Below are 27,136 nucleotides of genomic sequence, written 5' to 3'. Positions count from 1 at the left end.
GCAGCGCCGGGGCACCTCGGTGGCGGCCATCAAGGTTTACATCCTGCACAAGTACCCAGCGGTGGACGTCATCCGGCTCAAGTACCTGCTGAAGCAGGCCCTGGCCACGGGCCTGAACCGCGGCCTCCTCGCCAGGCCTGCCAACTCCAAGGCCAAGGGCGCCACAGGCAGCTTCAAGGTGAGGCTGGAGGGCCCGGGAGCCGTACAGGAAGGTGGCCGAGGGAAGGGGTCCTGGGGTGTCACGGAGTAGGACTCTGTGCAGGGAGTGGGGCTGTGTCTGGATAATGAGGAGCCGTGAGGGTTGGGGCGGGAGAGCAATGGCGTCAGAGCTGGGCCTTCTGCTGGCCAGGGGTCCGTGCATGCCCTGGGGTTCACACTCTTGATGGCCACGTGTGATGAGGGGACCGTGCATGCCCTGGGGTTCACACTCTTGATGGCCACGTGTGATGAGGAGACGAGTCCCCCAGCTTGGGGTGGGGGGGCTGGAGGAAGCTGTGAACTCTAAGCCACAGTGCAGGGGACCCAGGTGGGGGCAGGGGTGGGGGTGAGGGGCTGGAGTAGAGAGGGGGAGGTGGGAAGTGGGGGTGGGCCTTGGCCAGAGAAGGAGGGGGCGGGGGCACAAGCTCCATGGAAAGGCTGCGGACCAGCCACCTGTGCAGAGGGAGCCAGGGTCCTTTCAGCCTTGGGGCGCAGCTGCTCACCACATGTTGCCTGGCTGCTCACCTGCACAGGCGCTCGGGAGCTGGTGGGGCCTCTCCCTACAGCCTTGACCGCCTCTTCACCGAAGTCTTCCACAGGGCATCGGGGACGTGAGACCCCAGACCTTCTCCTTACCCCACCGCTCTCTCCTCAGCTGGTTCCCAAGCGCAAAAGGAAAACCCAGCCCAGGAAGACCTCCACCAAGACAGCGCCCAGAAACATGGGGGCGGCCAAAGAAAAGGCCCCCAAGAAACCCAGCAAGGCAAAGAAGGCCCCTCTCAACCCAGGCCAGGCCAGCAGGGAGCCCAGGAAGCCAGGAGAGGGGAGGGCGGCTCCCCCCAAGCCAGGTGCAGCCAAGAAGAAGACCCCCAAGGAACCCAGCGAGGCAAAGAATGACCCTTCCAACCCAGGCCCTGTGAAAAGGGGGCCCAAGAAGCCAGGAGAGGGGAGGCCAACGGCTCCCCTCAAACCAGCCAAAGGGAAGGCTCCCCCAAAAGGTGGCCAGATCAAGGACGAAGAGGCAAGACCGGGCAAGGCCAGGAAGACCCCCCAACAGCCAGGCAAGCCCATTAAGGCCCCTCCTGCTGGGAAGGCAAGGACCACGGGCAGGGACAACCAAGGTGGGCAAGTGCGGAGTTTCGGGAGCCACTGGGGTGTGAGGTGGGTGGAGGCCAGCTCCGGGTGGGGGGTGAGGAGGGCCCCTAAATCTCGTGCCCGTGAGCCCATGCTTGACTTGATCTGCTGAGAGCAGAACTCGCTGTGACCGCGGGTGGGGGCGCGGGTGAGAAAGGGCAGAATCTGCCATCCTCCTGCGGGGGGTCAGGGAGGCTGGAGGAGCCGCAGCCGAGAAGGTGGCCTTTTTCTTTGCTGAGCTGCTGAGGGCCGTGTCTGCAGCGAGGGAGGCGGGAGGCAGGCCAGGAGTCTGGTCTTTATCTGGGAGACAGTGAGGCAGCGTGGAAGGACACTAAACAGGGCAGCCAGCGTCCAAGGTATTTTTTAAAATGCATCCCAGCCGCCATGTGGAAGAAGAGCTACAGACCTGAGGCCACCAGCCCCGTGAGGGGCCTTCTCCGTGGGTGGGCAGGGAGAGGGGACCCACCTGGGTGCTTTGAGGATCTAAGGTCCAGCTGGTCCCCGTCTGTCCCAGAGAGACTGTGCAGGCTCCAGTTTGCAGCCTGGGGCTTCAGAGTGAGGATTGGGGCCACTGTGGGAGGAGGCCTAGCACCCCTGAACCCTGCCCTGCCCCCAGCACCTCTGAAAGATGAGCTTCCCACACGCTCCTTCCTGCCTCCTAGCAGGTGCCCAGGCCCTCAGCAAGACGGGAGCCAAGAGTCGGAGCTCAAAGCCCACAGTTGCCAAGGTGGGTGCCCGGGTGGGGTTTCTGTGGCACTTCCGTGGTTGGGGCTCCCACCCTGAGCAGGTCCGGGCGTCCCCGCCCCCCCTGGAGGTCAGCCAGGGCAGGGGTAGCTTATTTCCCTGGGAAGCAGAGTTCATCATCCTCTCCTCCTGCCGCCCTCCAGCACCCTGAGGGCCACACCCCTCTTTACGGATAAGGGGCTGAGGTGAGAGAGGTGAGACCAGAGGGGGCCTCCACCCTGGGCTCTGGGCTCGGGACTGCGGGCCAGCAGCTCAGCTCTGCCACCTGGTCCTGCTCTGCTTCCTCGTAGATCAAGAACGGTACCACCTCCCCCACCAAAAAGATGAGCGCCCCTAAAAAGGCCACTGCCCGGGGGGCTGGGGTGGCCCCCAAAATCAAGACTGCTGCTGCCCCTCAGGGCAGTGGGCTGCAGACGAGGCTTTCGCCCATGGCCAGGAAGACAGTGGTCCCCAAGGGCCTGAGACAGTCTGGTGTGTCCACTAAGGCCTCATCGTCCAAAGTATCTGGCAGGAAGGCGGAAGCCAAGAGCTAGAGGCCAGGGAGGAGAGAGACTGAGCTGCTGCTGGAGTTTTTATTCCCCACAGTCATCACTCTGATTCACTGCAACCTATTTATCAATAAAAGCGCTTTTTTTTTCCCCACATAAACTGGTGTGGGTGGAGGCCAAGGTCCGAGAATTTGACCCTCCAGGGTCAGGCCCCAGATCGATACTCCCACCCTGGGGGGACAGGCTGTGTGCTATGAAGGGTTGGTGCAGGGGTCCAAAGGCTTTTAGGGGCCTTTGAGGGGTCAAGGCGAGAAGCTCTCCCCGCCCCCACACATTTCACCTAGCCTGAGATCTGGGACTGCTTCCTGGAAGTGGTGGTGTTTGGTCTTCAAGGATGAGCGGATTTTGCTACAGCTGAGAGAAAGGCCACTGCAGGCAGAGGGAGCAGGGTGAGGGGGTGCTGGGAGGGGCAATGGAGACGGGCATCGGTGGCTCTGAGAAGGGCAGGAAGGCCGGAGTGGGAGGCAAGAGCCTCTGTGCTGCGGTGGGCGGGAGGTCGCCTTGCCCTGGAAGGTAGTGAGGAGCCAGGGTCACAGGCATGGGAGTGACCACGAGGCATGTGGTTAGCGCGAGCCTCTGACTGCAGAGAGGAGGGAGCAGAGGAGCCGCGAGGAACAGGCCGCCCTTCAACAGCTGGTGACCTAGGCGGACACGGGCCTTCTGGGTCCAGGCATACGGGGGCTGGGCCGGGCCGGGCTCCAGAGAGCTGGGGAGTTTGGGTGCTCTTTAAGACAGGCTCTGGGGAGGCCGCCTGAGCGGGGAGCTACATGCACAGAGGAAAGTGCCTTTCAGCCAGAGGAAGAGAGTGCACAGGCCCTGAGGTAGGACCTGACAGGCTCCTGGAGCAGCAGGGCGGCCCGTGTGGCTGGGCCTCCTGAGTGAGGGGAAAGGACAGTACTAGGAGCTGAGCTTCAGGCTACTTGACAAAGAGCCCAGACGTTTCCCCCAGGAGAGGTGGGGTCCACCTCCTGACCCTGGACTCCAGGCTCTGCGTATTTGCCTGTAGAGTTCAGCCACCATGCCATGGGGAAGCCTAAGCAGCTGGGGGGAGGACCTGGGGCACCCCAGTTTTTAGCCCGTGGAGCTCCCTGAGCAGCCAGTCCCAATTTGCCAGCCACGGGGGTCTGCCATCTTGGAACCTAGCCCTGGTAGAGCTGCCCAGCGGACAGCACAGGGACAGAGAGGGGCCTCACTGCCCAGCCCTGCCCGTTACACGTTCATGAGCAGGATCCGTGGCTGCTGCTGTCTTAAGGGGTGATTTGTTGCGTGGCTGTGAACAACCCTGACACAGGCACGGGGTAGACAAGGTTAGGCCCTGAGGGGCCTGTGAGCCGGGGGAAGGATCTGCTGGCCCATGAGGGTGGCCCCGGAGGGACAGTGTGAAGCTGTGGATTCTGCATAGACGCCAAGATGGGGAGGGATTGGACATAGACAGGCGTGAATGATGAGCTCACAGTCTGTGGGCCCCTCAGATGGTGACTGCACTTCCCGGGGTGAGGACTCAGCCCGGCCAGGAAGCAGCCAGAGCTGGCCCAGATGAGGGCTGAGCCCTGAGACAGGGAGGGGCAGAGAAGGAAGGGGTGGGCTTGCAGTGAGTCTGAGAGAAGTTGGAGGAGACTTAGCAAACAGGCAGACTGGGCATAAAGGGAAACTGAGGCAGCATGGGCCGCAGACGCACCCTTCCTGGCTCTGCTCCCTCACCCCCACCGTCTCCTCCCTGAGTCCCATAGAAGCGGCTTTGTCTAACTGCTGACGGCTTCCCTGGGGTATCTCCAGGGGCACCATGAGCAGACGGCAGGGTGGGGGGGCCTGGGCTAGCGTTTCCCGAGGAGGGGGGTCTCCGCCTGCTTCTTTCATGTGTGGCTGGGGGACTGAGGGATGCACTCTAGGAAGGCGCTTGGCACCCCTGGGCATCTCGTTTCCCGAGCTGGGGGACAAGCACCTCTCCTCTGGCGTGAGACTGGGGCAAGTCCCCTCCCCTGCTTGAGGACCCCACACCAAAGCCCCCGACTCCTGCGGGCCTCAGACAGAGGGAAGGGACGTCCTCAGGCCATGAGCTGCCAGGCGAGAGTTGGGCGCCCCAGACGAAAGGACCGTGGGTGGTAGCAGAAGCTGGCCACCTTCTGTGCTGAGAAGTGACCCTGGAAACTAGAGATTTCCTCCCTTTGCAAATGCATTTCTAAACTTCAAGAAGGCATTGCATGTTAATCAGGCATTAAAACAGCCTGCGGAATATTTAATGACATAAAAAGATGTTACCGACATATTGTTGCTCGGGGAGGAGAGGCAGGTTCCAGAACTCTGCCTGCACCCCAGCCCTGCTTTTCCTCCCAGCCCCCGGCCCCCAGCGTCCGTGGTTGGGAATGGCTGCTCGGAGCGGAGCCAAGGGTGGGCTGCGCGAGCTTTGCTTTTCTTAGTGCGTTTTGTACTTTCTGACATTTCTCCAGAAAACACACATTCATTCTAGAATCACACCCCCTCCCCCCAAAAAACTATCAAATGTGTCAATAACTTAAATTAGAAAATCTGCTGCTTAATAAAATGGAATCTGTGCTCAGAATAGAAAATTTGAAAAGATAAAAGAATATCTCTCCACCCAGAAGCCACAACAGGAAAGGGCTATTTTTAAAGCTAAAAATTGTTTACTTTTCTCACTTTTCTGTTCTCATTAATTCTAGAACTGGTGTTTGTGGGATTTTGTTTAAAATTGTCTGAATTTTTCTGTCCCGGCTCTTAATCTTGATAACTGGGAATGTGGTTAATTTTCCTTCATAAAAGGAAAAAAACGAGGTGAATTGCTTCTACTTTGGAGGTGATTCTCTGTCGACCTTTCTAGGCGTGGGGTTTGGGGATAAGCCTCCCCCAGCTTGCGCCCAGAGCCAGCTGGGTCTCTGGTATTTGCCCATCACCAGCCAGGGTAACCATCCTCAGGGCCGTGGCGAGGGACAGCCTCCCCTCCTGGGACCAGGCCAGGGTTTTTCTGGCCTGGAAAAGAGTCCTGTTCCCCTCACTGAAAAATGGGGTTAACGATAGTCACCCAGACTGGTGAGAAATTCAGGGTGTGTATGTAAACATCATCTTTCTCCAGGGTAGCCACCTTTAACCCCTGCCCCCCTGCATTTGTGGGGCTGCCACGGAGACGCTGGTTACGGGAAGCAAGGACCCAGGGGAGCAGACCCGGGAATGAGCAGCCCCCACAAGCAGGTATGTGTCCCTGATGCATCTCTGCTCCCTGGCCGGGCCTGGGGGTGTCCCGCAACCACCTGAGTCCGGTTTCTGCATCTGTGAAATGGGGACATTCTGCGCGCCTCAGGGGCTATAAGGCAGCGCCCGCCCAGGGGTCGGAGGCCGCAGCAGCTGCGCCAACTTCCTGGAAGGCCGGGGTGGGGGCCCAGCACCCAGGGAAGTGGCCGTGGGCGGACCGAGCCCAGGGCAGCGTTACCCGAGCGCCTGCAATCCGAGCGCCTTCTCGGAAGCTGAGTCACATCTGCCCGAACCTCACGAGGGATGTGGCCGAGGCCGGCGTCCGAGCCAGGCCCCCTCCCTGCTGGCCACCTCAGGATAAAGGCTGAGCTCACAGCAGGTTTTCCCATCAGGCTTTTATTATAAAGAAAGTTCCAGAGAGTCCCGGCCACCCGCCTCCAGCCCAGCCCCCATGGGCTCTGGGCCAGTCCCAGCGCTGGCTGGGTTTGCTTTGGGGGTCCCCCGGGTCAGCCACAGGGGGTCGCTTCTGAGGGGACAGGATGCGCGGTTTTCTCGGGGCGTCGAGGGGGACCTCCGCCAGGGCCTCTGGAACAGTCATTTCCAGTGTTGCACGGGGCGCCCCTGGGGACCCTCCCAGGGTCCTCTGCACAAGCGGCAGCTATTCACAGTTGGCGAGTGGTAAGTTTTTTAATATATAAAAGCTTTTTTTAAAAAACAAAACAAAACAAAAAGTGGTGCTATCTTTAGAAACACTTCCAGCAAGATCAAGTAGCCCAGCTACAGCCTTGGTGCAGCTCAGCGCCTGGCCCCCAGGCCGGGCTCCCGCACCTGCCCCTCCGGCCGCCCTCCCCGCGGTGGGGCCGCTCTTCCCGGGCCAGTGGGCGCTGCCCACCCTCCGTGGCTGCTCGAGCAACCCAACTCTGCGCTGCCTGGGCCAGGGTCCTCCGGGGAGGGGAGGTGGAGACAGCAGTGTGGTGGTGGCAGCAGGGGCCGTGGAGGCGGGTGCGAGGGGGCCTCCCTCCGCCAGGTTGGATGAGGTAGTGTTTCCGGCTGCGGCCTCTTCCAAGGTGGCTCTTAGCGCTGGGCCGTGGGCAGGGCTCTCGGCCGCTGGCCGCCGCGGAGGGAGCGGGGGCGCCGTCCAGGCTGTGCTGGGCCGACAGCGGGAGCCTCACCAGGCCTAGCTCTGGCAGTCAAGTCCCCGGGACGGCAAGTCCCGGGGACAGGAGGGGGGAAAGAGGTGCCCGAGGGGCCAGGGCTGGGGTTCCTGGTTGGTGTCTCCCCCCGTACCACATCCCTTGGGCTCAGGCCTCGCTATAGCACTCGTAGATGTTGTCCTCCATCAAGGCCACCACCTGCTCGAACTTGTGCTGCAGCTGGGTCCTCTGGGCCGTAGGGTTTGCCTCCAGGGCAGCCATGATCTGCAACAGGAAGCGGAGGGGCAGCTGGGCCACCGCCGGGGTCTGGGCCCCAGGGGTCCTGCCGCAGTCGGGGGAGGGGAGCTCACTGCCTCGGTGCCACGGGCACCTTGCCCTGGGCTTTCCTGACGAGAGTGGAGGTGGGTGCTCACCTGCCGGCGATACCTCTTGGCGTATTTGTAAATGGCTGCCATGGCCACGTTGGTGTTGAACTCATTCTGGTATTTCTATGAGGGGAGAGAAGGCAGGTGGTCAGTCCAGCCTGGCCTGGCCCAGCGCTCGGACCCCCCCCCCCACCGGTCAGCCCTGGAGGTGCCCGTACCCGGGACTCCTCGGCCAGGTGCGCGTTCATCTCCTGCTCGCTGAGCGGCGTCATGTCGTGGATCTGCTTGTAGTAGCGCTGCACGATCTTGCGGTACTCGGGGATCTCCTTGGCGTACAGGAGCTTGTTGGTGGGCGAGTCCTGGACAGAGGAGAGAGGGGTCGTGCCGGGCGGGCACCGGGTAGGCCATCCTGACAACCCGCTGCTGATCCCCCAGGCCGCCAGCCCCCCCCCCACCACCACCACGGGAACCCGCCCTGCTCTCTGCGGGGACTGTCGGGTGACGCCCCGAGTGGGACCTACTTCTTTTCAGGGGAAAAGTGCACGGGCCTCATGCCAGCTCTTTGTTCTGTTTACATCCTCCCTTAGGGCACTGGGCCTCGGGGCTAAGATTTCTGGAAGCCTGACTGCTGGCTCAGTGGAATATTTCCCACCGCGTTTCCAACACCCGAAAGTGAAACGTGCCAAGTCTGCCCGTTCTTTATCACGGGCATCCTGCTTGCCCAGATAGTGTGAGGAGCGACGCCTCTGCCTACCTCTTGTCACCTGCTCTGGCAGCGGGAGCTGGAGGCAGGGCCGCGCCGTGCCATCCTGCGGGGCCGGGGGCTTCCCACACCCCGCCCTGCCCTGCCCGCCGCCCAGAACGCTGCTCTCTCCTCCCCACCCCCACGCCAGCTGGGCCCTCTTCCCACACACACAGGCCTCGGGGCCTCCCTCCTCTGCGTGTCTCCCAGGCCCTGGTCAGCCGTCCCCAGGGGAACGTCCCTCAGGCCATCAGGCTGCGCTCGGCCTGGTTGGCTGACACTGGATCCGGGGGGCTCTAGGGCCTCAGGGCGGAGCCAGGGCCCAGCACGCCTGGGTGGGGGCAGCCGGCCCCATCCCGATTTCGGTTCCCCTCCCAGATCGCCCTCCGTCCTGCAGGGGCAGCCAACCTTGCCCAGCTGGAGGTCAGAGATGGAGCAGGCGTCGATGAAGGCCTGGGCGATGACCGAGAGGCAGGCGTCGATGTGGTCTGTCTTTTCGATGTCGAAGACAAACTGGGGGTTTTTCAGGATGTTCACCCAAAACCGGAGAGGAAGGCTGGGGAGGAGGCGACAGAGGGTCACCATCCAGAGGCGGCGGTCACGGAGGCCTGGGCACAGTGCTCCCTGTACCTCAAGGCCATGGAGTCCTGACCCCAGACGACGTCTGGGAACCCAGGTTTGCGCAACCACAGTGGGGCTGATGACCATCCCTGGCTGGGCCACAGAGGGGTCGGGAGCAGGTTTTGTGCAGGGAGCAGGGCAGGGCCGGAGGCTGAGGCAGGAGCTGCAGGGCCTGGCTGGGCCTGGAGGGCCTGAGCCACCCTCTGTGCCAGCCCCCATTCCCCCTGCAGCGCTTCCCTGCTCTCACGCAGGAACCTCAAGCCGGTCCTGTTTCTCATTAGCCCCCCACCCTGCCTGGCATCCCAGGGCCCCGCCTCCAGGCCTCCCTCACACGCAAGGCAGCAGGAAGTCCACCATTAGTCGGGGCCACTGAGCAGCCAGGAAGGGCTGTGGGGTGGGGGTGGGGGGGCGCGGCTGGAGCCTTGGCCTCGGCCTCGGGCTGGTAAGGGGCCACCCAGTGACTCGGCAGCCCAGGGTGAGTGACCCGCCCCACCCCACCCCAGAAGTCTGGGAAGCCCCTGCAGTTGCACAGAAACTTCTGGGCCTGTGGCATTTCCTCAGCAAGTCAGGCTGAGATTTTCACCAACTTCTTGTTGGGGTCTGTGACCCCACAAGCTAAACTGTGCCTCAGAGGAAGGCCACCTACAGGGGTCAGCTCTACTGCCACAGGCTGCTTGTCTGGGCAGGCGCTGCTCCCTGAGCCTCAGTGTGCTCGTCAGTCCCGTGGAGCTGCTGGGCCCCCAGAGAGGGTGGGGGGAACAATGGTCAGGGCGAGACATAGGTGGGGCCCGTGCTGCCTGCCCACAGCGGGGAAGTGGCAGAGGGGGGTGGGCACGGCCTCGGGCTGAGGGCAGCGCTGAGCCCCACATCACTGCCGCCCCCAGTGGTACAGTGATGCGCCCCGGCCCCTACCTGTTGGTCTTCCAGATGTGCAGGGTGTCGGGGTCCGAGATCCCCCTCTTCTCAGCCTGCTCCTCCAAGAAGTCGAAGAAGTACTTGACGGCCAGCGGGGGCTTGTCCTCACGGATGCTTAGAATGGCCTTAAACAGGTCATCCAGAAACTTCTGCAGTGTGCCCTGGGGAGGTGCAGGGGGACCACTGTCAGCCCAGGACAGCGAGGGCAGGTTGGGGGGCACCGCCAGCAGCTTAGGAGGGGCTGCAGCATTTAGGCTGGGGTGGAATCAGGTGGTCACCTCAGTTTTCTCAGCTGTGAAGCGGGTTAGTGAAACCCTCCAAGGAGCAGGAGCTCAGCAGGATAGGGGTGTGGGCACCAGGGTGCCAATCCGCCCACTGGGCCACATGATTTTGGGGAACCTCGCCCCCTCTGATCTCTGCTGCCCTCCACTACATCAGCTGATCTAGATGCTGTCTGCATGTGTGGCTGTGGGCAACCCCTCTTCAGATGGCATCCAAAGCCCTCAGCCCCTCGGCACACCGCCAGGTGTGTGCAGCTCCCCGAAGGAGCGGTGGAGGCCGGGCCCACCTTGGTGGACAGCAGGCGGGTCAGGTAGATCTCTGGGAGCACCTTCTTGCGGTGACTCTGCCGGTGGGACTTCTTGGGCTCTGCCAGCTCGTCCGTAGGCAGCACCTGGGATGGAGGGCGGTGGTCAGTGCGGTCCAGGCACCAGACTCGGCACCCCACGGGAGGTCCAGGCCTGTGCCCAGCACTGGCTCTGGTGTACCAAGGGTGAAGCTCCCCGCTGATTCCAGGGCCCATCTCCACCCCCTCACTCCAGCCTTTCCCAGGGTCTGGGAGCATGCTCCCCAGAGGCCCAGGCTGGGAGGAAGCCAGGTACACACCCAGGGAGGCGGACGCCCCCGACCAGAGGCTGGGCACTCACCAAATGGAAATACTTCTCGGTGTCCAAGTCTTTCACTGTGAGAGGAAAACACAATAAATAAATAAGAGGGAGAGGAGGGGAGAGCAGCAGAAATGGAGGCATCCTAGGAAACTCGAGGAGAGAGAGAGACAGAGAAAGAAATGAGGGCGGTCTGAGAAGACAGAGAATGAGGCAGACAGTGAGTGACGGGAAGCGGGGGGCGGAGATCCCCAAGGTGGGCAGGGGCTGCTGCCTTCACACTCCACCCCCTGCCCAGAATTGCAGGTCCCAAATTTGAGATCCTGCTTCTGCCCTCAGAAAGGGTACCCTGAGCCACAGAGGACTCCAGGCCTGGCCCCCGTGTTAGGCCTGGATGGGGGAGGAGCCGTGTCTGAGAACGTGGATGGCAGCGCTTGAGGTAGGAACACAGCCTGAGGCCCAGCCGGGCAAACCAGCCTCCCCTCTGGCCCAGTAGCTGCCTGAACTTCTTGGAACCACATCTGGCTCTCCTGGGGCCTCTCTGGCTGGGCTGCCCCTAGGAAAATAGCTTGAGGGGGCCTGGTTGCAGGCCCTGCCAAGAAGTTCTGGGGCAGGGGGCCTGGCCTGGATCCCACCCCCACGAAGGGGCTACAGCTTGACCTAGCTGGGCCTCTTGGAGCTTCAGTTTTCCCACTGGAGCAGCTCAGAAGGGGCCCAGCCTAGACACCCTCTGCCAGCACTACCTCTGCCCAGCGTGTTGTCCTTCTTGTCTGTGAGGCTCATGGCCAGGGAGGCACCTTCGGGGATCTGCCGGGGAAAGGTCAAAGTCAGGAGTCAGAGGTCAGAGAGGTGGGAGTGGGGTTGGGCAGACTGAGGGCCTACCTTGTAGTGAGCCAGTGTGTTGAGCTTCTTGCGACCATCCTCTACCACTGAGGTGTCGTCCAGGTCCCTAAGGATGTAGCTCTGTGTGCTGGAAGCGAACCACTCTGGGGGCAGGGGGCAGACATCAGGGTTAGGCCAGGAAAGGCCTGTGATCATAGAATGTATGACCTCAGCTTCTTGGCCTAACCAGGACTCCTATGCATCCTTCAAAACCCACTCCAGGGCCTCCCTGGTGGTGCAGGCGGTTGAGTGGAGTGCTGTGAGTCTGTCCGCAGCCTCTGCAGCGCCGGTTCGATCCCCGTTGGCCTCAGAGCAACCCACATGGCGAGCAGACCTCTCCTGTCTCGCCCACTGCTCCCCTCAGCAGTGTATTTCGTCAGTCTGCCTGTTCTGTTCCCCGCTCTGTCTCTGGTGAATCCTCTCACCCTCCCGCACATCTGGCCTGTACCCCAGTTTTGTATAAATAAATCTTTTTAAAAAAATGACTTCATTTAAAAAAAAAAAACAAAACTCCAAAGTTCCCCCCTTGGGGCAGCCTTTCCTAAATGCTCCATGTTGTTTCTGCGGCCTGCTCACTTTGCAGGGCCCCTCTCCCTCCTGGCTGCGGGGCAGCCTGTCTGATCATCTGTTTCCCCAGGGCTACAGTTAATGCACATTTGCTGAGAGAAAGGAGTTTCTGGCCCCCACTAAAGCAGCCCCTGCCCACCGAGATCGACGTCCTCTGCACGCGGCCACTGTGAGTAGGGCACGTTCTTGCAGAAAGCTTCCAGGATCTTCTCCTTCACCTGCGTCAGCGTGTCGGTGTCCATGGCCCGCACGCTCAGTGAGTCCATGCCGCAGCCCTGGAAGGACACGTTCAGGTTCTGCAGGAGAGAGGGGGCAGGTGAGCTGGTCTTCACATCACTACCCTGGGTCCAGGCGGGGCAGGGCCTGGAGGGCTGGAGCTGGGAGCCAGGACGCCGCTGCCCGTCGCCCGGCTCACCCGGGGCTTGGCCTCGATGTTCTCCCGCAGCAGCCACTCCTCGTTGAGCGTGTAGCGGGCCTTGCCCGTGATGGCGTCGATGGAGCCCTTGTTGATCTGCTGCTTGATGGCGCACAGGAGCAGGAAGAATGGCTCCCCAACGGTTTCCTGGGTAAGCATGGCCCTGTCAGGCCGAGGCCCAGCTCCTCCAGGGCCCCCTGCAGATTCCAGCCCCTCAGCCATTGTCCCGCGTGGCCCCTGCCTGGAGCACCTTTCCTGCCCCTGGACCAGCACCTCCAAGGCTGCCTGCTGCTCCCCCTCTCGGACCCTGGTCACCACCATCGCCCCCTCCCTCCAGGGTGTCCACAGAGTCCAAGCTTGAACACCAGCCCCAGGCAGGCACATTCATCACCCCAGCAACCTTCTGGGCACCAGGTATCAGTATCGGCCTCGCTACCGAGACTCAGAGATGCGGGCAAGCGCCCTGTCCAGGGTCACCCAGCGGGAAGGGGCAGAGCTGGACTTGAACCCTGGGTGGGCTGACTCTGCAGCCTGTGACTCTGCTAAGCCTCCCGGGGTGAGTTCAGGTGGAACCAGAACACAGACTTGGCCTCGAATAACCCAAATCGCAGTCTTGCGATTGGATGGAGTCGGGGGCCTCAAACACGCCTGACCTTGGCCATCTCCCTGTTTCATAAAGGGATGAAGCTGGAGAAGGGACTCAGCCCCTTGAGCTGATACGGTCATTGTCTAGCAGGTGGCCCAGCTGTAAAAATGGTGAGTTGATTTAGAGAAAGACTAAGAACGTAATTATCCGGGAGATTTGGCAGACTACGAAGACCGCATGCCAGTTCTTCCTAAGCTGCTAACGCCCCATTTTCTGGAGGAGAAACAGAGGTAACAAGGGGAAGGCCTGGCTAAGGTCCCAGAGGCCTGGGACTAGGGTCCAGAGTGCACCATGGCCGCTGTGGGCTGGCCCTGCCCGACGGCCAGGATGGGGCACCAGGTGCCACGATGACCCTTCCCCAGCCCAGCTGCCTCCATGCCACCCCTGCTCCCCTCTCTTAGCAGGGCCTAGGGGTTCCTCTGGGCTACTGGACTCTCAGAAGCCCTGGGCCATTTGACATAAGCCCAACCAAGGCCCAGTGACTTGTCCAGGGTCACACAGGTGGTTTGTACCAAAGACGAGATTAAACCCGGGACATCTGGGTCCTGCTCCAGCCCGCCTTCTCCCATGACCCCCAGATGGCTCCGGGCCTCTGCCTCCCAGGCAGCTGGACGGAGGGACACGCTGGGGCTGAGCAAGCCCCACTCTGCAGGGAAGTCCTAGCACGGTCCTTTAGGCAGACGGCACGAGGGGCCTCTCCAGCCGCCTCCCATCAGAAAGGCCCAAGGGAGCCCCTTAGCTCCCCCAGAGGGCATCTCTCCTCCAGCCTCTGCCTGTGTTGAAACAAGGCCAGGAGCACCCACCGCATCCGCCCCACCTGCTCTTCCCCGGGCTCAGGGCCACCTGCCCAGGAAACCATCTTGAAGCCCCAAGCAGGGCCGGAGTGCTCAGGGCTGAGCTCCGCCGTGTGGCACTTATTGTTGTATTTTAATTTCGGTGCCCACATCTGTCTCCTTTGGGGTCTGATTTCTCTCCCACCCAGAACAGCCGCCCAGAGGCACACCAGGGGGTGTGAGGACTAAGAGGAGATGCTGACGTGGCCGCTGCTTGCTCCGAGGCCTTCCTGAGCCTCAGTTTCCCAGCCCCTCCTTCCACATGTCACGGAGGCGGCGCTGACCCCTCCCGGCAGAGCTGGCACGGCTGGGGGCTCACCCGCAGGCAGCTGTACATGCAGATGGACATCCAGTTGGTGAGCATCTTCTCCACCACCGACTCCGTGCGCCGCAGCATGAGCTTGGGGTTCTTGGCGGCCGAGGCGTCGATGAGGTCCACCAGCAGCTCCTTCATGATGCCCGTGTAGTACTCCAGCTTGCCGTGGAGCGCGATGGTCAGCAGGGAGGCCAGGCTGCACCTGCGGGGGGGCACGGGGGTCAGCATCCACCACGCCTTGCAGGTCTGGGACCACGGGGTGGCGCCGGGCCCCCCATCCCAGCCGCGCCTGTGCAGTGGGTGTGGCTGAGACCCCCCTGGAAGGGCCACCTTCTCTAGCACCTCCCCAGAGGGGAGGAACGGGGGTCTCGGGGCCTGATGCTGGGGGAACTGGCTGTCCAGAGGATGGCGGATGTGCCCCGGCGGGCCCGCCCTGCAGCGCAGCTGACCTGTCCCGCACAGCGAAGTCCTTCTGCTGCTCCAGCGCGTGCACGAAGATGATGAGGAAGTGCTTGTTGTTGAGCAGCGAGGAGAACAGGCTGATCCCCTCTTCCATGTTGGGCCGGCAGCTCTCAGGGATCTGCAGAGCAGCAGGTGGTGAGGCCACAGGGCCCGGTGCCTCCGTCAGCTTGAATGCCGGGCTGGAGGCCGCCGCCGGCTCAGTGAGTTGGAAAGGGGCCACGTGGGTGGGGACCCTCTCATCTCCAATCTCTAAGCAGCAGGCGGTGTGGGGTGTCCGATCCTCTCCCCTCGCGACCTCTCCTGAAGGCCAGCCCTCAGGACGCCCTGGCTGCCGGAGCCTCCTGATGGCCGACCCCACGCTTGGGATCAAAGGATCAGATGAGCTGAAGATCGGTGTGGGGGGTGGCCCGAGGCAGCCGTGTGTGTGCGTGCCACGCGCGTGTGAGTTGGGGATACTCACCTTCCACTCTCCCAGCAATGGGTGGGTCTCCTGCACTGGGGAGCTGCCCTGGGAGTTGAGGGTCTGGGAGGGCAGCACGTAGCGCTCTTCGTAGAGGGAGGAGCACTGTGGAGCAGACCCCATACGCTCAGCAGCTGTGGCGCCCTGACAGCCAGGCAAGAGCCGCTCAACTACCGCAAAGGGACACTTTACACAGGGAGAGGTGGGGGCCCAGTCCTGGACCCCTGGGAATCTTTAGAGTGAGGCCAGGCGGCCCCCAGGGCTTCCTACAGGAGAAGGGAGCACCGGCTAAGGAGGAAGCAAGAGCCGTTCAGTGTGGAACTGGGGAAACTGAGGCAAAGAGGCCGGCAGGGCCACGCCATGGGCCTCTGTGGGCTGCTGCATGGAACTAAAGCAAGTGTAGCCACGGGGAGGGCTCTGGCCACCGACATAGATGCCCTGAACGGATGACGGAAGGCAGGGACAGGTGGTGGCCCCAGAGAAGCCCCAGAGGAGGTGTGGGAGCAAGGGAGGAGGGGCGTGGAAACCCACAAGCCTGGCCATGAACTGAATGTGGGGCCGAGGAGAGCCCCAGCGGCCTTGGTTCAGCCCGCAGTGAGGGAAGACGCAAGCCCAGCACCCCAGCTTCTGTATAAACAGAGGTGAGCAGAGAGGGAAAGTGGGGGAGCAGACCCTGGGCGGCAGGCAGGGCTAGGGCGGGTGGGTGTGCAGGTTTGGCACAGCTCGAGGGGCCCTCACTGCGCGAGCCAAGCTTTCCCTCCCACATAAACGTGCCCTGGAGGTTGGCACAGCGCAGAGAGGCTGCGAAGGAGGCGCAGTGGCCGCTGACCTTGGGGAAGAAGGTGCGGGTCACGAAGTGCTTGTACTCCAGGAAGGGGATGCCCTGGCTGCGGTTCAGCTCCTTGGTCAAGTCTGTCATGTCCGTCTGCAGCTCAGCAAAGCCTGGCGGGCACGGTAAGGGCTGTCAGGCCCTCCCCAGGAGGGGAGCCGAGGCCCACAGTCCTGCAGGATCCCCACCCCGTACCTTTGCGGATTTCCTCTCGGATCTGGGACTCCATCTCCTCCATCTGCAGCAGCGTCTTCTGCCAGTAGCGCTCGGCCCGGCGGCTCTTGGTGCAGAAGACAAACAGGGCTGTGGGCAGCAAAGGCGGGTCAGGCCTGGCGGAGCCTGGGCCGCGTGTTCTGGCCCTGCGTGTAGCCCGAGGCCCGGGCCTCACTATGGCACAGGGCTGGGGCAGGGCAGTCCTACCGGCCCCAGGGCCAGCCTCCCAGAGAGGAGGACGGGTGGGTTCTCTTCTGAATTTTTAGCATTTTTTGCTTTTTTCTCCAGTGACCGAGTGTTATACTTGTGAATTAAGAAATTTTTCAAAGCAAATTATGCAGCAATATTAGAACTTCTTTACGTATTTTATGTATTATACGTATTTTACATTTTTTATATATATTCCAGAACGTAGACACGTAGACACATGTGTTCAAAGACAAGAGCGTGGCAGCCAATAGACCAAAACATACAGCACATGAAAGGTAGGCATGTCCTCCCTTTTCACTCCTGGTTTTCTCCCCTACCTTGAATTATTTACTTCTTTAGAAATAGCCTCCCGGACACACGGTTCACATGCCACAGTGCAGCCCCTTCAAGTGCATCAGCCTGGGGCTTTTAGCCGCGCACAGAGCAAGTTCTTGCCCTGAGAAGACCCATAACCACTGGCAGTCACCTCTCCCCACCCCCAACCCTGGCAACTACTGACCTTTCTCTCACTACGGAATTACCTGTGCTGGACATTTCATAGGAATTAAACCACATAACTGATGGGCTTCCCGGCTCCTGTCAGTCAGCAGAGAAATGCTGTTTCCAAGGTATGACTCAGCACCGCGCGCCCACTTTGGGCTGAACAATTCCCCAATGCATGAGAGACCCCGTTTGTTCACCAGCTGATGGACACTGGGGTTATCCCACCTTTGGGGTGTCAGGACTGGTGCTGCTGAGAACATTTGCACACGTGTTTGTGCGTGGACACAAGTCTTCGTCGCCCAGGAGGGGCAGCTGGTGACTGTCTCCCAGGGGGGACTGTGTTCCCAAAGTACTTGCACCATTTCTCCCACCGATGAGGGCGAGGTTCTCATTTAGCTGGACAATGAGTAGCTGGCTTTTGTGGCCATTATCTTAACGACCTCCCGACACAGAGTCAGGTGTCATTCCGCGATGGGGACACCTGAGAAACGCCACATCAGAGTGACACACCCCAATTTACACAGGACCCACTGCGGGGTGTGTGGCCAGTCGCTGAGATGGTGTCACATGACTGTATGTAGGTTACTCTTCCCCTGACGGCCCCCCCTCGAGGACCTTCAGTGGCTCCCTACTGACGGGCGAACAAGGTCCCAAACGCTGCCTAGCGCCAGCACAACCCACAACCCACAGCCTCAGCGTCTCCCAGCCCCTGCGCTGCAGCCGGACGCCTCACCCCACCTCTGGGTGGCTAAGCTATTTCCACCACCAAGTCTTTGTTCCAGCTGTACCCTCAGCCCATCTGCTGGTCTTCGGGAGGGGGGCAAGGTGGCGCTCGCCCGCCCCCCAGGCTCCTTACCGACCACCGAGAGCAGCAGCAGGACGCTGCAGATGACGATGGACACGATGATGGCGGTCTCGCTGCCCCCCAGCTGCAGCGTGGCGATGGTCTGGTTGAAGTTCCCCACCTGGACCTGTGCAGAGGGGAGGGGCTGAGCGTCCCTGACTTCTGCCTTGGCTCTGCTCCTCATTAGCTGTGTGGCGATGGGCAAGAGACCTGACCTCTCTGAGCCTCAGACGCCACGGCTACCTCCTGAGGATGCCGTGGGAACTATGATAACTGAGATGTGCTTGTCGAGCCCAGAGCCCTGGGCCAGGCACAGGGGACACCGGGGCTGTGATGATGACAGCCGGGAGGAGCCACCGGAGCCAGGGCGAGGCGGTTCACAGGGCCTGGCTGCTGTCCTGGACCAGGGAAGTGGGACACGGGCCTGAGCACATGGGGCAGAACCGGGGGGCGGGTGAAAGTGCTCAGCCAGAGCTGTCCTGGAGCAGCGTGAGCACCCCATCCCGCGGGTGCCGGCAGGGCCAGGCAGAGCAGGAAAGACCCCACCTTCCGGGCCCTCTCTGCTGCTCCTGCTTTCCTCACCTCCCCAGCCAATGTGGACAGCAGCTCAGACTCCACTGGCACCAAGTGGGATGGAGTGGGGGTGCAGGGGGAGTCACCTATGGCCTCCGAAAACCCAGTCCCATCAGGCCGAGCTGGACTGACTCCCTCCTTGCCCTTGGGCAGGTCAATGGCCTCAACCTCATCAGTCACGGTGGGGATGCGAAGGCCTGAGCAGTGCGCATGACGATGCTCGGCAACGCGTGCGGGGAGGGGTGGCGCGGCCTGCTGCCCCCAGAGCCCTGCCCACTCACTGTGATGGGAAGCTGCCCCTCTGCTGTGCCCAGGGACTCGTTGACCGAGCAGTGGATGACTCTGTCCGAGACGATCTGGATGTCGCAGGCCACCTGGCCTATCTTGACCCGGTACTCGTGGCTCTCGAGCCCCAGGCTGTCCTGCTCCTTCTGTGGGCACGGAAGGGGGGTGCTTGTGGGGGAGATGCCCACTGAGGCCCGTGGCTGGGCCCACCTGCCCCTGCCAGCCCCCCCGGCCCCTGCCGGTGCTCACGTGGATGACCAGGGTCAGGGGCTCCCCGGGGTGGTGCTTGATCCACTTCTCCCTCTTGGCTGTAGAAAACTGTGGGTCGGGGAGGTAGTCCAGGCGGAACCTGCTGCCCCGCTGTGCCTCCTCAGGGTCCAGCAACTCCTCCGCCACGGCCAGCTCATCCGCATAGGCCCGCCCGTTGATGAAGAAGTCCACTGGCGCCGACGCATTGCTCAGGGCCCCCGGGGACGGGCAGGTGATGAGGGTGGCGTTCAGAACCTTACAGAGCTGGTGGAGAGGGCCGGGGTCAAGGTCAGGGGTGGGGGCGGACAGAGAAAGGGGAAAGAGTGAGGGTTAAGGGGACAGATGGGCGAGATGGGGAGACAGACAGGAAATGGGGGCCGGCCTCGAAGCGAGGCCCAGCACGTGAGGACCCCCAGCCCTGCCCCAGGGCCCCGCCGACCGACCGTGGGCTCCCGGCCGATGCGGTGCACAGCCATGGACACGTTCTGCACCATGTGGAAGCGCTCGCCAGCCACCGTGATGGTCCTGCCGCCGCTGTGAGGACAGCACGCCCGTTACCCCCCGCAGCCCGGAGGGGGAGGTGGGCTGGGACCGGTGGGGGCCAGATCTCACCTGACGGGGCTTCGGCGGGGGCTGATGGCCGTGATGACCGGGTTCCGCATGTACCAGAAGGTGAGGTTGCCACTCACGCAGCCGCGGTGCTCGAAGCGCACACACACGGGCACCGAGGCGGGCAGGGCGCCCCCGGGCACCGTGCAGGCGATGCTGGCCTCCGTGCGCCTGCGGGGGCACGCCGCGTCACAGCCCCCCTCCCCAGCACCCTGGCCCCACTGCCACGGTCCTGGAGGGCCGTCCTCCCCGCCCTGGACACCCCCCTGCTCCTTGGGACCCTGCCCACGAGCTCCCAATCCCCCTCCTCCCCGCCTCCTCCAAGAAGTCTTCCCAGAGTGCTTCTCCCGTTCCTGGCGGGCATGGCTGCCGCCACAGCCCTGAAAGCACTGACTCTCTCCCATTTGCTGGAGGAGCCTCTGCTGGGCTCATCTTGGCTTCCCCTGCAACACCCATCCTGGGGCCTGGTACACAGTAGGAGCACACTAAAGGCAGATGCTTACTCAGCACTCCTGGCCAAGCCCTCCCACAGCTCACTGCTCTTGTTCTGCCTGGGTGAGGAGACTGAGGCTTGGGGGGTACAGCCAGTGAAGGCCGAGTGGCGCTGTGCAGGGCACGACGGCCCTGTGGCCCTGCCGGGGTCCCCGGGGCTTACACAAGCTCTGTGCAGGGCTCCGTGTCGTTCACCAGGACCTGGAGTTCCGAGCCCACGTGGAGGTCACTCCCGTGGATGGTGATCCTGGTGCCCCCAGCCTTGGGGCCCATGGCCGGCTCCAGGGAGTGGACCAGGGGCAGCTGTGGGGAGAAGGCAGGGGTCAGGCCCCAGACTGCGCGGTGTGGGGCAGGTAGGATGGCAGGCTTGGGCCACATACCACGTAGGAGAAGCGCTCCCGAGACTTGCCCTCCTTGGAGGCATTCACCGTCACCACGTCTGCGAACACCCCCGGGGCTGGGCCCGTGGCGCACACAATCCTGGGCGGGGGGCAGCTTTGGTCAGGGGGCAGCCCGCGCATCCTGGGCTAGCCAGGCAGGCACTGCCTGGTCACTCCCTTGCACAATGACACCCCATCCCTGTGCTCTGTGACACTTATACCCCATCAGCTGGAAAATACCACTCTGGGCCTCTGGGCCTCAAAGTGCCAAGCTAGGGCCAGGCTCTCCTCTGGACCACCCCCACCCACAGCTCTCCCAGAGCTCTGCAGCACCAGAAGGGGCACGGGGGGTGTGGCAAGATGGGTGCTGGGGCATGCAAGAGTCCCCAGCCATCAAAACATTGCTGAGCAGGAGACTCCGGACTTATCTGCAAGCCAGAAGTACGGCCTCCCGGAGGTCCAGCTTGCCCATTCAGGCTCGGTTCTGGGGGCCCCATGGGGCCAGGCGCCACAGCTGCAGCCCCCCACCCTCTTAACAGCAAATTTCTCTCATCACAACAAGGTTTCTGTGGTGGCAGGGAGGGCCCAGGGGAATGCGGGAGGGCTTCCTGGTGGAGTGGGCACTCATAGCAAAGGCTGGCCATGGGGGGAGTGGCTCAAGCACAGCCCGGGAGACACCCCAGAGGGGGGACTTCTGGGGCGCAGCACCGTGCCGGGGAGGGCAGGCTGGGGAGAAGGCCGTGCCTCAGGGGGCACGGCGGGTGGGGCGGGGCAGGGATACTCACTCCTCCGACACCGTGTATCGGTCGGCCAGCGGCTCACAGGCCACACTGCCGATCCACACGCCCTGAGCCACGTCGCTGAACCGTCGGCCCAGGTTCCTGCCACGGATGGTCAGCCGGGTTCCCCCTTCCAAGGGGCCACTCAGGGGCTCAATCTGCCAGGAGACCAGAGAAAGGGACAAAGGGGTTCTGAGGACTGTGGTCACTAAGCACGTCCCTGGGACTGTGCATGTGTGTGTGTGCGTGTGCGCGTGCATGTGTCTGGGGCCTGGGGGGTCTCCTGGGGAAGCCTCGGTGGTCATGTCTGACCCCCAGAGCCCACATCCCAGCAGCACCGCCGGGCCTGGGACAAGCCCCTGAGCTGGGATGCGCCCATCAGGCTCCGCCCCTGAGGCTCTGTCTACGCTCAGTCTTCAAAGTGTCTGTGCTCAGGTCAGTGCCTGCAAGATTACGTTGAATTTTCCTTGGTCTCCAAGCTCCTCCTGCTCACTCGAGGCGCGGACCTGCCGTCCCTACACCCCTGTGACTCCCTCCCTCGCACCTTCAGAAACCTCCCTGTTGACGAGGGGCTGCTAGTTTATATTTGTTTTGCTTCGGCATCTGCTGGGATTCCTTGCTCCAGTCACGCAGAGCTGGAAATGCCCAATATTTGCCTTTATCATTCTGACTTGCTTTACTACACATAATTCCCCTGAGCTCTTTCCATTTGGCTGTTACCGCGACATTTCATCTTGCCTTATGGCTGCGCAGCGCGCGCTGTGTGGACAGACCACATCTTAATCCGATGAGAGTTTTGTTCTTAGCTGAGACTCCAGCTCTGGGTGGTCCAGTGACCACACAGGGACGAGGCCTCCCGTGACCCGGCGGTGAGCAAGCGCTCGGCAGCCCCTGCCTGCTGTTTCTGCATCTCCCACAGCACCCACACGCTCCTCTCTCCCTATAAATTGTTTATTGCCTTACTCATCACCCCCACCCCGGAGGCACCCCCCCCCGCCCCACCCCCTTGCTCGCACAGCATGCGCTCGGTAGGTAACACCGCCTGTGTGTGCAAGGCCGGCCATGCGTGTGGGGGCACTGTGGGGGTGCACATGCAGGCCTGGGGGTGCACATGGCTTCCAGGGGTGGGGGGGCTCACCGTACGGATCTCAGGGGCGGGGCAGGAGCCAGGCAGGGGCTGCAGAGGGCCCCGCAGGCGGCAGCCATCACTCCACACACACAGGTGACCGAGGTCCTCGCGGCCCAGGCACTGGGAACAGTCAGGGCTGCCCATGGCGCAGTTGTAGACCTCCACTGGGGGGAAGGGTGGCACAGTAAGCCCCCCAATGTTCCCTCTGTTCTCCCTCTTACTGCGGTGTCCACTCACAGATGGGTCTGGACCCACGAGGTGCATAGGACCTTCTCCACCCCCACCCCCACGGCTGAGCACCGTGATCCACCAGCCGGGAGCCGCTGTCAGTCCTGTAGGACAGATGACGACTGAGGCTCAGAGAGGTGGAGCAACCTGCCCAACGGGCACAGCCTGCGCGCAGCACAGGGGGAGATGCACGTCCAGGCCCGAGTCAGTCTGTTCACCCCCTTAGCAGAGCTCCCGGATGCCAGGGAGCCAGGGAGCGAGGTGGGATCTGTGGGCTATGTTAGGGTCCCTCAGCACGACCCCTGTGTACAGGCGGCTCCCCGGGGCCTCGAATGTGTGGGCTGGTTCTGGTGCCCTCATGGTGGAGATGTGGGGGGCTCCAGTCCACTAGGGGTGGCGGAGACTCCCCATGGACATAAAGACCCTTGAAGAGCTGATTCAAAACATCTACGAACACAAGGACACCAACTGGCATCTGAGGGTGCTAAGTGCCCCCAACACTGTTGTTAGGCTTTGTGTGGGTCCTCTCAGCCAGGCACTCTGCCAAAAGGCATGTGCCCTCGTTTTACACTGGAAAGGGAGGCTCTGCAGGGGAGGGTGGGAAGCGGCAGGGAGCTGCCCCAGGGCATGGCACTGGCCCAGTCCCTGCTGAGAAGTCGGCAGAGGGAGTGCCCGCTAGGAAGGGCAGGGCTGGGCACCGTGCTGGGGAGTGACGAGATGAGACAGCTGGGGCTGCATGGTGAGGACTGGCATGAGCTCAAGGCAGAGTCCCTTTGTGGCTAAGTCCCCTGCGGCCACAGGGGGTGCAAGGGGGCTCCCACCTGTCATTGGGTCAGGGCTGTCCAGAAATCGGGCTGGCTGCCCCTTTAGTTGGAGGCTGAGCGGAAACACCTGGCTCTTCTGGGTCGTGTGCAGCTGCAAAAAGGTAGGAAAGTGCATGATGGGTGTGGATGACATCTGGTTCTACTGAGGGAGGGGCTGTCATGGAGATGGATAAGGGCAAGGCTATTGGGGATGGGGCCAGGAAGAGGAGGGTAAGATGAGACGTGAGAGTGCAGCATCTGGAGCTGTGCAGGTCCCCCCTGCTACCCACCAGAGCCACAGCGCTTACCACCACTTGGTTGCAGCGTACAATTGATTCGTTCACCCACACAGCCTCGAAGATCTCCTCCGGCCCAAAGCTACACTCTAGGGCTGCACCCTATGGGAAGCAGGGCAGGGGCTGAGGAGAAGCAGGTCAGCACCCAGCGCCCTCCAACTCCATCGGCACAGCATGCGCCGCTGCCCTAGGGAGTGAGCTTGGTGCTGCTTTGCCTGGGATGTGGCCTCCTCTAGAATGACCCTCAGGGACACATTGCCAGTGTCTGAGAGAGGCAAAGAGTGTGTGAACACCCAGGACTTTGGCTTGTGATCTCCATGCCCCTGAGCCCCCCCACATCCCCGGTGATCTAAGCTCATGACTCAGCTCCTGAGGTCCAGATGCTCTCGCATGACTGACATCCAAGGTTTGTCCCGGGGAGACTCTGCCTGCCCTGGAGCCCCACGCCTGGCCATACGCGCCAACTGTCAACACCACAGACTGTCCTGCCCCAGGCCTTGGCCCAAGTCCGTCCTTCTACGCAAACAGCTGTTCCCCCCGCAAAATTGAATACAGATTCAAATTCCAGTCCAAATGCCCCATGTTCCCCAAACACCCCCCTTTCTAATCAGGGGGTGCCCCTCATTTGCTCCTTTTTTCATTCTGCAATGAGTTTGTGGGTATGTGCTGGGGGCTATATTAGGGTCCCAATGTCTGCCCCCCATGCTCCCCACTCTGTGTCTAGCGCCACCTTTTCCTTGCCCAGCTGTTTGCCCTGTCCCCTCATCACCGGTGCGTCTTGGGGCTCGGTCTCTGATAGGGGCAGCAGATGGCAGTTCAAAGAGCTCAGGTTCCAGCTGCAGACCCCGATTCAAATCCCACCTCAGCTACTTCTTAGCTGTGTGACCCTGTGCAGGCAGGGGCTCCCCTCTCTGAGTCTGCATAATGGGAAGGCTCCCTTCCCACAGGCATGCTGGGGAACGAGGCTGTGTATCTGTGGTGGGCTGCACAGCGGTGCTTAATATAGGCTGGCTGTTATTAGTATGCAGGAGGCACCCAATTAATGTCTGTTGGCTGAATAAACAGGGTCCCCTCCCCCAGCCCCATTTTGCCCTTGGCCTCACACAGGCCTCCGAGGAGCAACGTCACTAAATATTTGCTGACTGAACAAACTTGATTTTGCGTGTCAGGCTGAGCCCCTGCCAGCCTGTGGCAGAACTTCCTGTTTATGTCCCTGTGGTTGCAGATGTGACACCGTGAGGAGAGAGCAGGCGGCGGCCCCTGGCACCTCGTGCTGAGGCTAGCACAGGAAGGGACAGGCGGACAGGCTGCTGCTCTGTCCTTGCTGCGCTGAGCCGGAGAAGGGTCTGTCCACTCAGGTCCAAGCTCTGTCCTCAGCTCCTCAGGACAGGTTCATCCCAGGGGCCTAGGGCTCCCCCAGATGCAGGCTCAGCCAACAGGGCAGCTACAGAGCCTCAGGGTTCCCTCCAGGGGGCAGGTGGACCGGGGTCACTGAGGGCCAGCGAGGGCAGACACCCAGTCACACACCCGGAAAGCAAAACCCGGGCCTCGGGCCCAGAGCAGGCCGCTGGGGCCCCGTGGCCAGGGGCAGCGCTCTCCTTCCACAGGCCCGGTGGCTCCCAGAGGCGCTGCCCTTCCAGGGCCCAGCCCCGGGCCTCCCACACACCCCAGTTGCCCGGCACGTGGCTCCCACGTGTGACAGCCCTCACGGGCCTCGGCTCCCCATGGAAGCGACAGATGGTGAGTCCCCAGGAGCTGGGGAGGGGGGTGGCTGGCAGGCTTCCAGGACTTGTCAACACTCCTCCAGGAGGACCCAGAGGGGCTGCGTCCCCGCCCCCACCCAGATGGGGGAGGGGGGGCTGGTGGCAGGGAAGAGCACTTGATCGGGAGTCCAGGGCCAGGGTTCCAGTCCAGCCCACGGTGTGCGACCCGATCCGGTCCCCCTTCCAGTGCTGTGCAGGTCCCCCCACCCCGGACCGTGCGCCCCTCGGCCCTCCACTTACTTGGAAGAAGGCAGCGTTGGCCACGGGCACGGGAATGCTCTGGGAGCCGCCTGTGGGCACGGGCGCCAGGGGCGCAGGCAGGGTCTGGGGGCAGTCCTGGGGGCTCTGCACCCAAACACAAGGGACACGGGCGCGTTTCAGGAGAGACAGGACTCAGGGCCACCTCAGCCGGCCAGGTGGCCCCGCCCCCCGGGACGGCGCCGGTGTGGTGAGAAGGCCCTGGTGACAGCTAACATCATAAGGGCCTCCGGCACCCAGGGTGCCACCCACAGCTTCTTCCTCCGGCCTCACCATGGCTCTGGGGCAGGTTTTATTGGCGCCATTTACAGATGAGGAAACTGCAGCACAGAGAGATGACATGACCTGCCCCGTGGAGGAGCCGGCGGCCCCTCCCTGCCACGGGCCTCACCTTCCCCAGCTGTACCATGAGCAGCTGCACCCGTCTCTGAGACTCCACCCTGCTCTGAAACGCGGTTCCAGACTGAAGTTTATCAATTCAGGGAAAGGAAACCCCATGGGAAAGTGCACTGTGAGGGCCGCTGCAGGGACGGGGGTGAGGCCCTGGAGAGCCACACCCACACAGGGGGGCACTGCCTCCAGCATGAGGGGCTTCCAGCCCCGCTCCCTCCTGCCCAAGCCTGGTCAGGGAAGGACCTGTTAGAATCAGACCAGCAGCATCCCCCACACCCTGGAAATTACCGTCACACCCACTTTACAGACTAGGAAACTAGCGGGAAAAACAAAGCAGTTTGTCCAGGATGGAGTGGGCAGCACCAGAGGTCCTCGTTGTTCAGCTGGTGACCGGTCACCAGGCCAGAAACTTGGCCCGGGGTGTCCCCAGGGGCCGGGCCTGGCGTACTGGCAGGGCCTTGCTGGGTGCGGCTCCACCAGGGCTAATGCTACAGGCAGAGGGAGCGGGAGCTGGGGTCCGCTCACTGTCAGGGCACGCAAGTCGCTGTCCCTCTCTGAACTGTTGTCCATCCGCTGCCATCTCGTGCGTAACCCCCCTGGAATTTTAGGGACCAGGGCCCACATGCTTCCAATCGGGATCTGTGGCTGCTGCCAGTTCTGCTCTGCAGCTGCCGTGGGGCCCTGTGCACCCTCACGCTCACTCCGCCTGTGGGTAAGTGGCCAACGGTAGGGGCAGGCAGTGAGGACCAAGGCAGCTCCTGTGGGAGCTCCCCAGAGGCAAAGACCTGGGGCCATCCCTAAGGGTACCCACTCCCCTTGACCCTATAGCCGAGGCCATTTGGGTGCTTAAATCCCCTCTACAGAGGGGAACTGAAGCTGAGAGTCTGGCAAGTCCCTGCGCCCTGTGGAGCCACCCCGATTGGCTGCCCTCCCTGGCCAGCTGCTGCATCTGCTGCCGGCCTCGGGCCCCCATCCTCAGCTCTAGTGTGCCTCGGCCTTTGGGGAACCTCCCCCTAGGGAGGTTTGGAAACACTGACCCTACTCCCGAGCCTCAGGGGTGGGTGGTTGTCTCCGGACCACTGTGGCCTCAGCAATGGTCTCAGGGAGTGTAGATGACCCCAGTTCAGCCAGAGAGGCTCAACTATGGGACTGCTGCAGAATCAATGAAAAGGAGAAGCCTTTCTTGTTTCCTGAGGCTGGGGGGGAATCGGGAACCTATCTGGAGGTCAC

The 27,136-nt window shown here is 62.2% G+C and overlaps 1 protein-coding gene across 1 annotated transcript in view; it reads right to left on the bottom strand.

Annotated features, from left to right (window-relative positions):
- Nucleotides 1-7,129: 7,129 nt before the first annotated feature.
- PLXND1 (plexin D1) overlaps nucleotides 7,130-27,136 on the bottom strand; it is a gene marked incomplete at both ends in the record, with an annotated part of 41,852 nt that continues 21,845 nt past the window's right edge. Inside the window, 28 exons of the mRNA XM_084248025.1 lie at nucleotides 7,130-7,246; nucleotides 7,396-7,470; nucleotides 7,566-7,706; nucleotides 8,498-8,645; nucleotides 9,623-9,786; nucleotides 10,194-10,298; nucleotides 10,552-10,586; nucleotides 11,253-11,316; nucleotides 11,392-11,495; nucleotides 12,098-12,254; nucleotides 12,374-12,520; nucleotides 14,172-14,370; nucleotides 14,618-14,748; nucleotides 15,091-15,195; nucleotides 15,920-16,032; nucleotides 16,115-16,222; nucleotides 17,682-17,796; nucleotides 18,524-18,673; nucleotides 18,777-19,040; nucleotides 19,220-19,310; nucleotides 19,389-19,556; nucleotides 20,041-20,180; nucleotides 20,258-20,357; nucleotides 21,043-21,194; nucleotides 22,175-22,329; nucleotides 23,215-23,308; nucleotides 23,505-23,594; nucleotides 25,496-25,600. Of these exons, the coding sequence (XP_084104151.1) occupies nucleotides 7,130-7,246; nucleotides 7,396-7,470; nucleotides 7,566-7,706; nucleotides 8,498-8,645; nucleotides 9,623-9,786; nucleotides 10,194-10,298; nucleotides 10,552-10,586; nucleotides 11,253-11,316; nucleotides 11,392-11,495; nucleotides 12,098-12,254; nucleotides 12,374-12,520; nucleotides 14,172-14,370; nucleotides 14,618-14,748; nucleotides 15,091-15,195; nucleotides 15,920-16,032; nucleotides 16,115-16,222; nucleotides 17,682-17,796; nucleotides 18,524-18,673; nucleotides 18,777-19,040; nucleotides 19,220-19,310; nucleotides 19,389-19,556; nucleotides 20,041-20,180; nucleotides 20,258-20,357; nucleotides 21,043-21,194; nucleotides 22,175-22,329; nucleotides 23,215-23,308; nucleotides 23,505-23,594; nucleotides 25,496-25,600 (3,537 nt within the window). The remainder of the gene's footprint in view (nucleotides 7,247-7,395; nucleotides 7,471-7,565; nucleotides 7,707-8,497; nucleotides 8,646-9,622; nucleotides 9,787-10,193; nucleotides 10,299-10,551; nucleotides 10,587-11,252; nucleotides 11,317-11,391; nucleotides 11,496-12,097; nucleotides 12,255-12,373; nucleotides 12,521-14,171; nucleotides 14,371-14,617; nucleotides 14,749-15,090; nucleotides 15,196-15,919; nucleotides 16,033-16,114; nucleotides 16,223-17,681; nucleotides 17,797-18,523; nucleotides 18,674-18,776; nucleotides 19,041-19,219; nucleotides 19,311-19,388; nucleotides 19,557-20,040; nucleotides 20,181-20,257; nucleotides 20,358-21,042; nucleotides 21,195-22,174; nucleotides 22,330-23,214; nucleotides 23,309-23,504; nucleotides 23,595-25,495; nucleotides 25,601-27,136) is intronic.

This window comes from Talpa europaea (genome assembly GCF_964194135.1).
Source record: "Talpa europaea genome assembly, chromosome: 11".
In the NCBI taxonomy this organism is placed as follows: Eukaryota; Metazoa; Chordata; class Mammalia; order Eulipotyphla; family Talpidae; genus Talpa; species Talpa europaea.
This window is presented reverse-complemented; position numbering and strand designations above follow the sequence as displayed.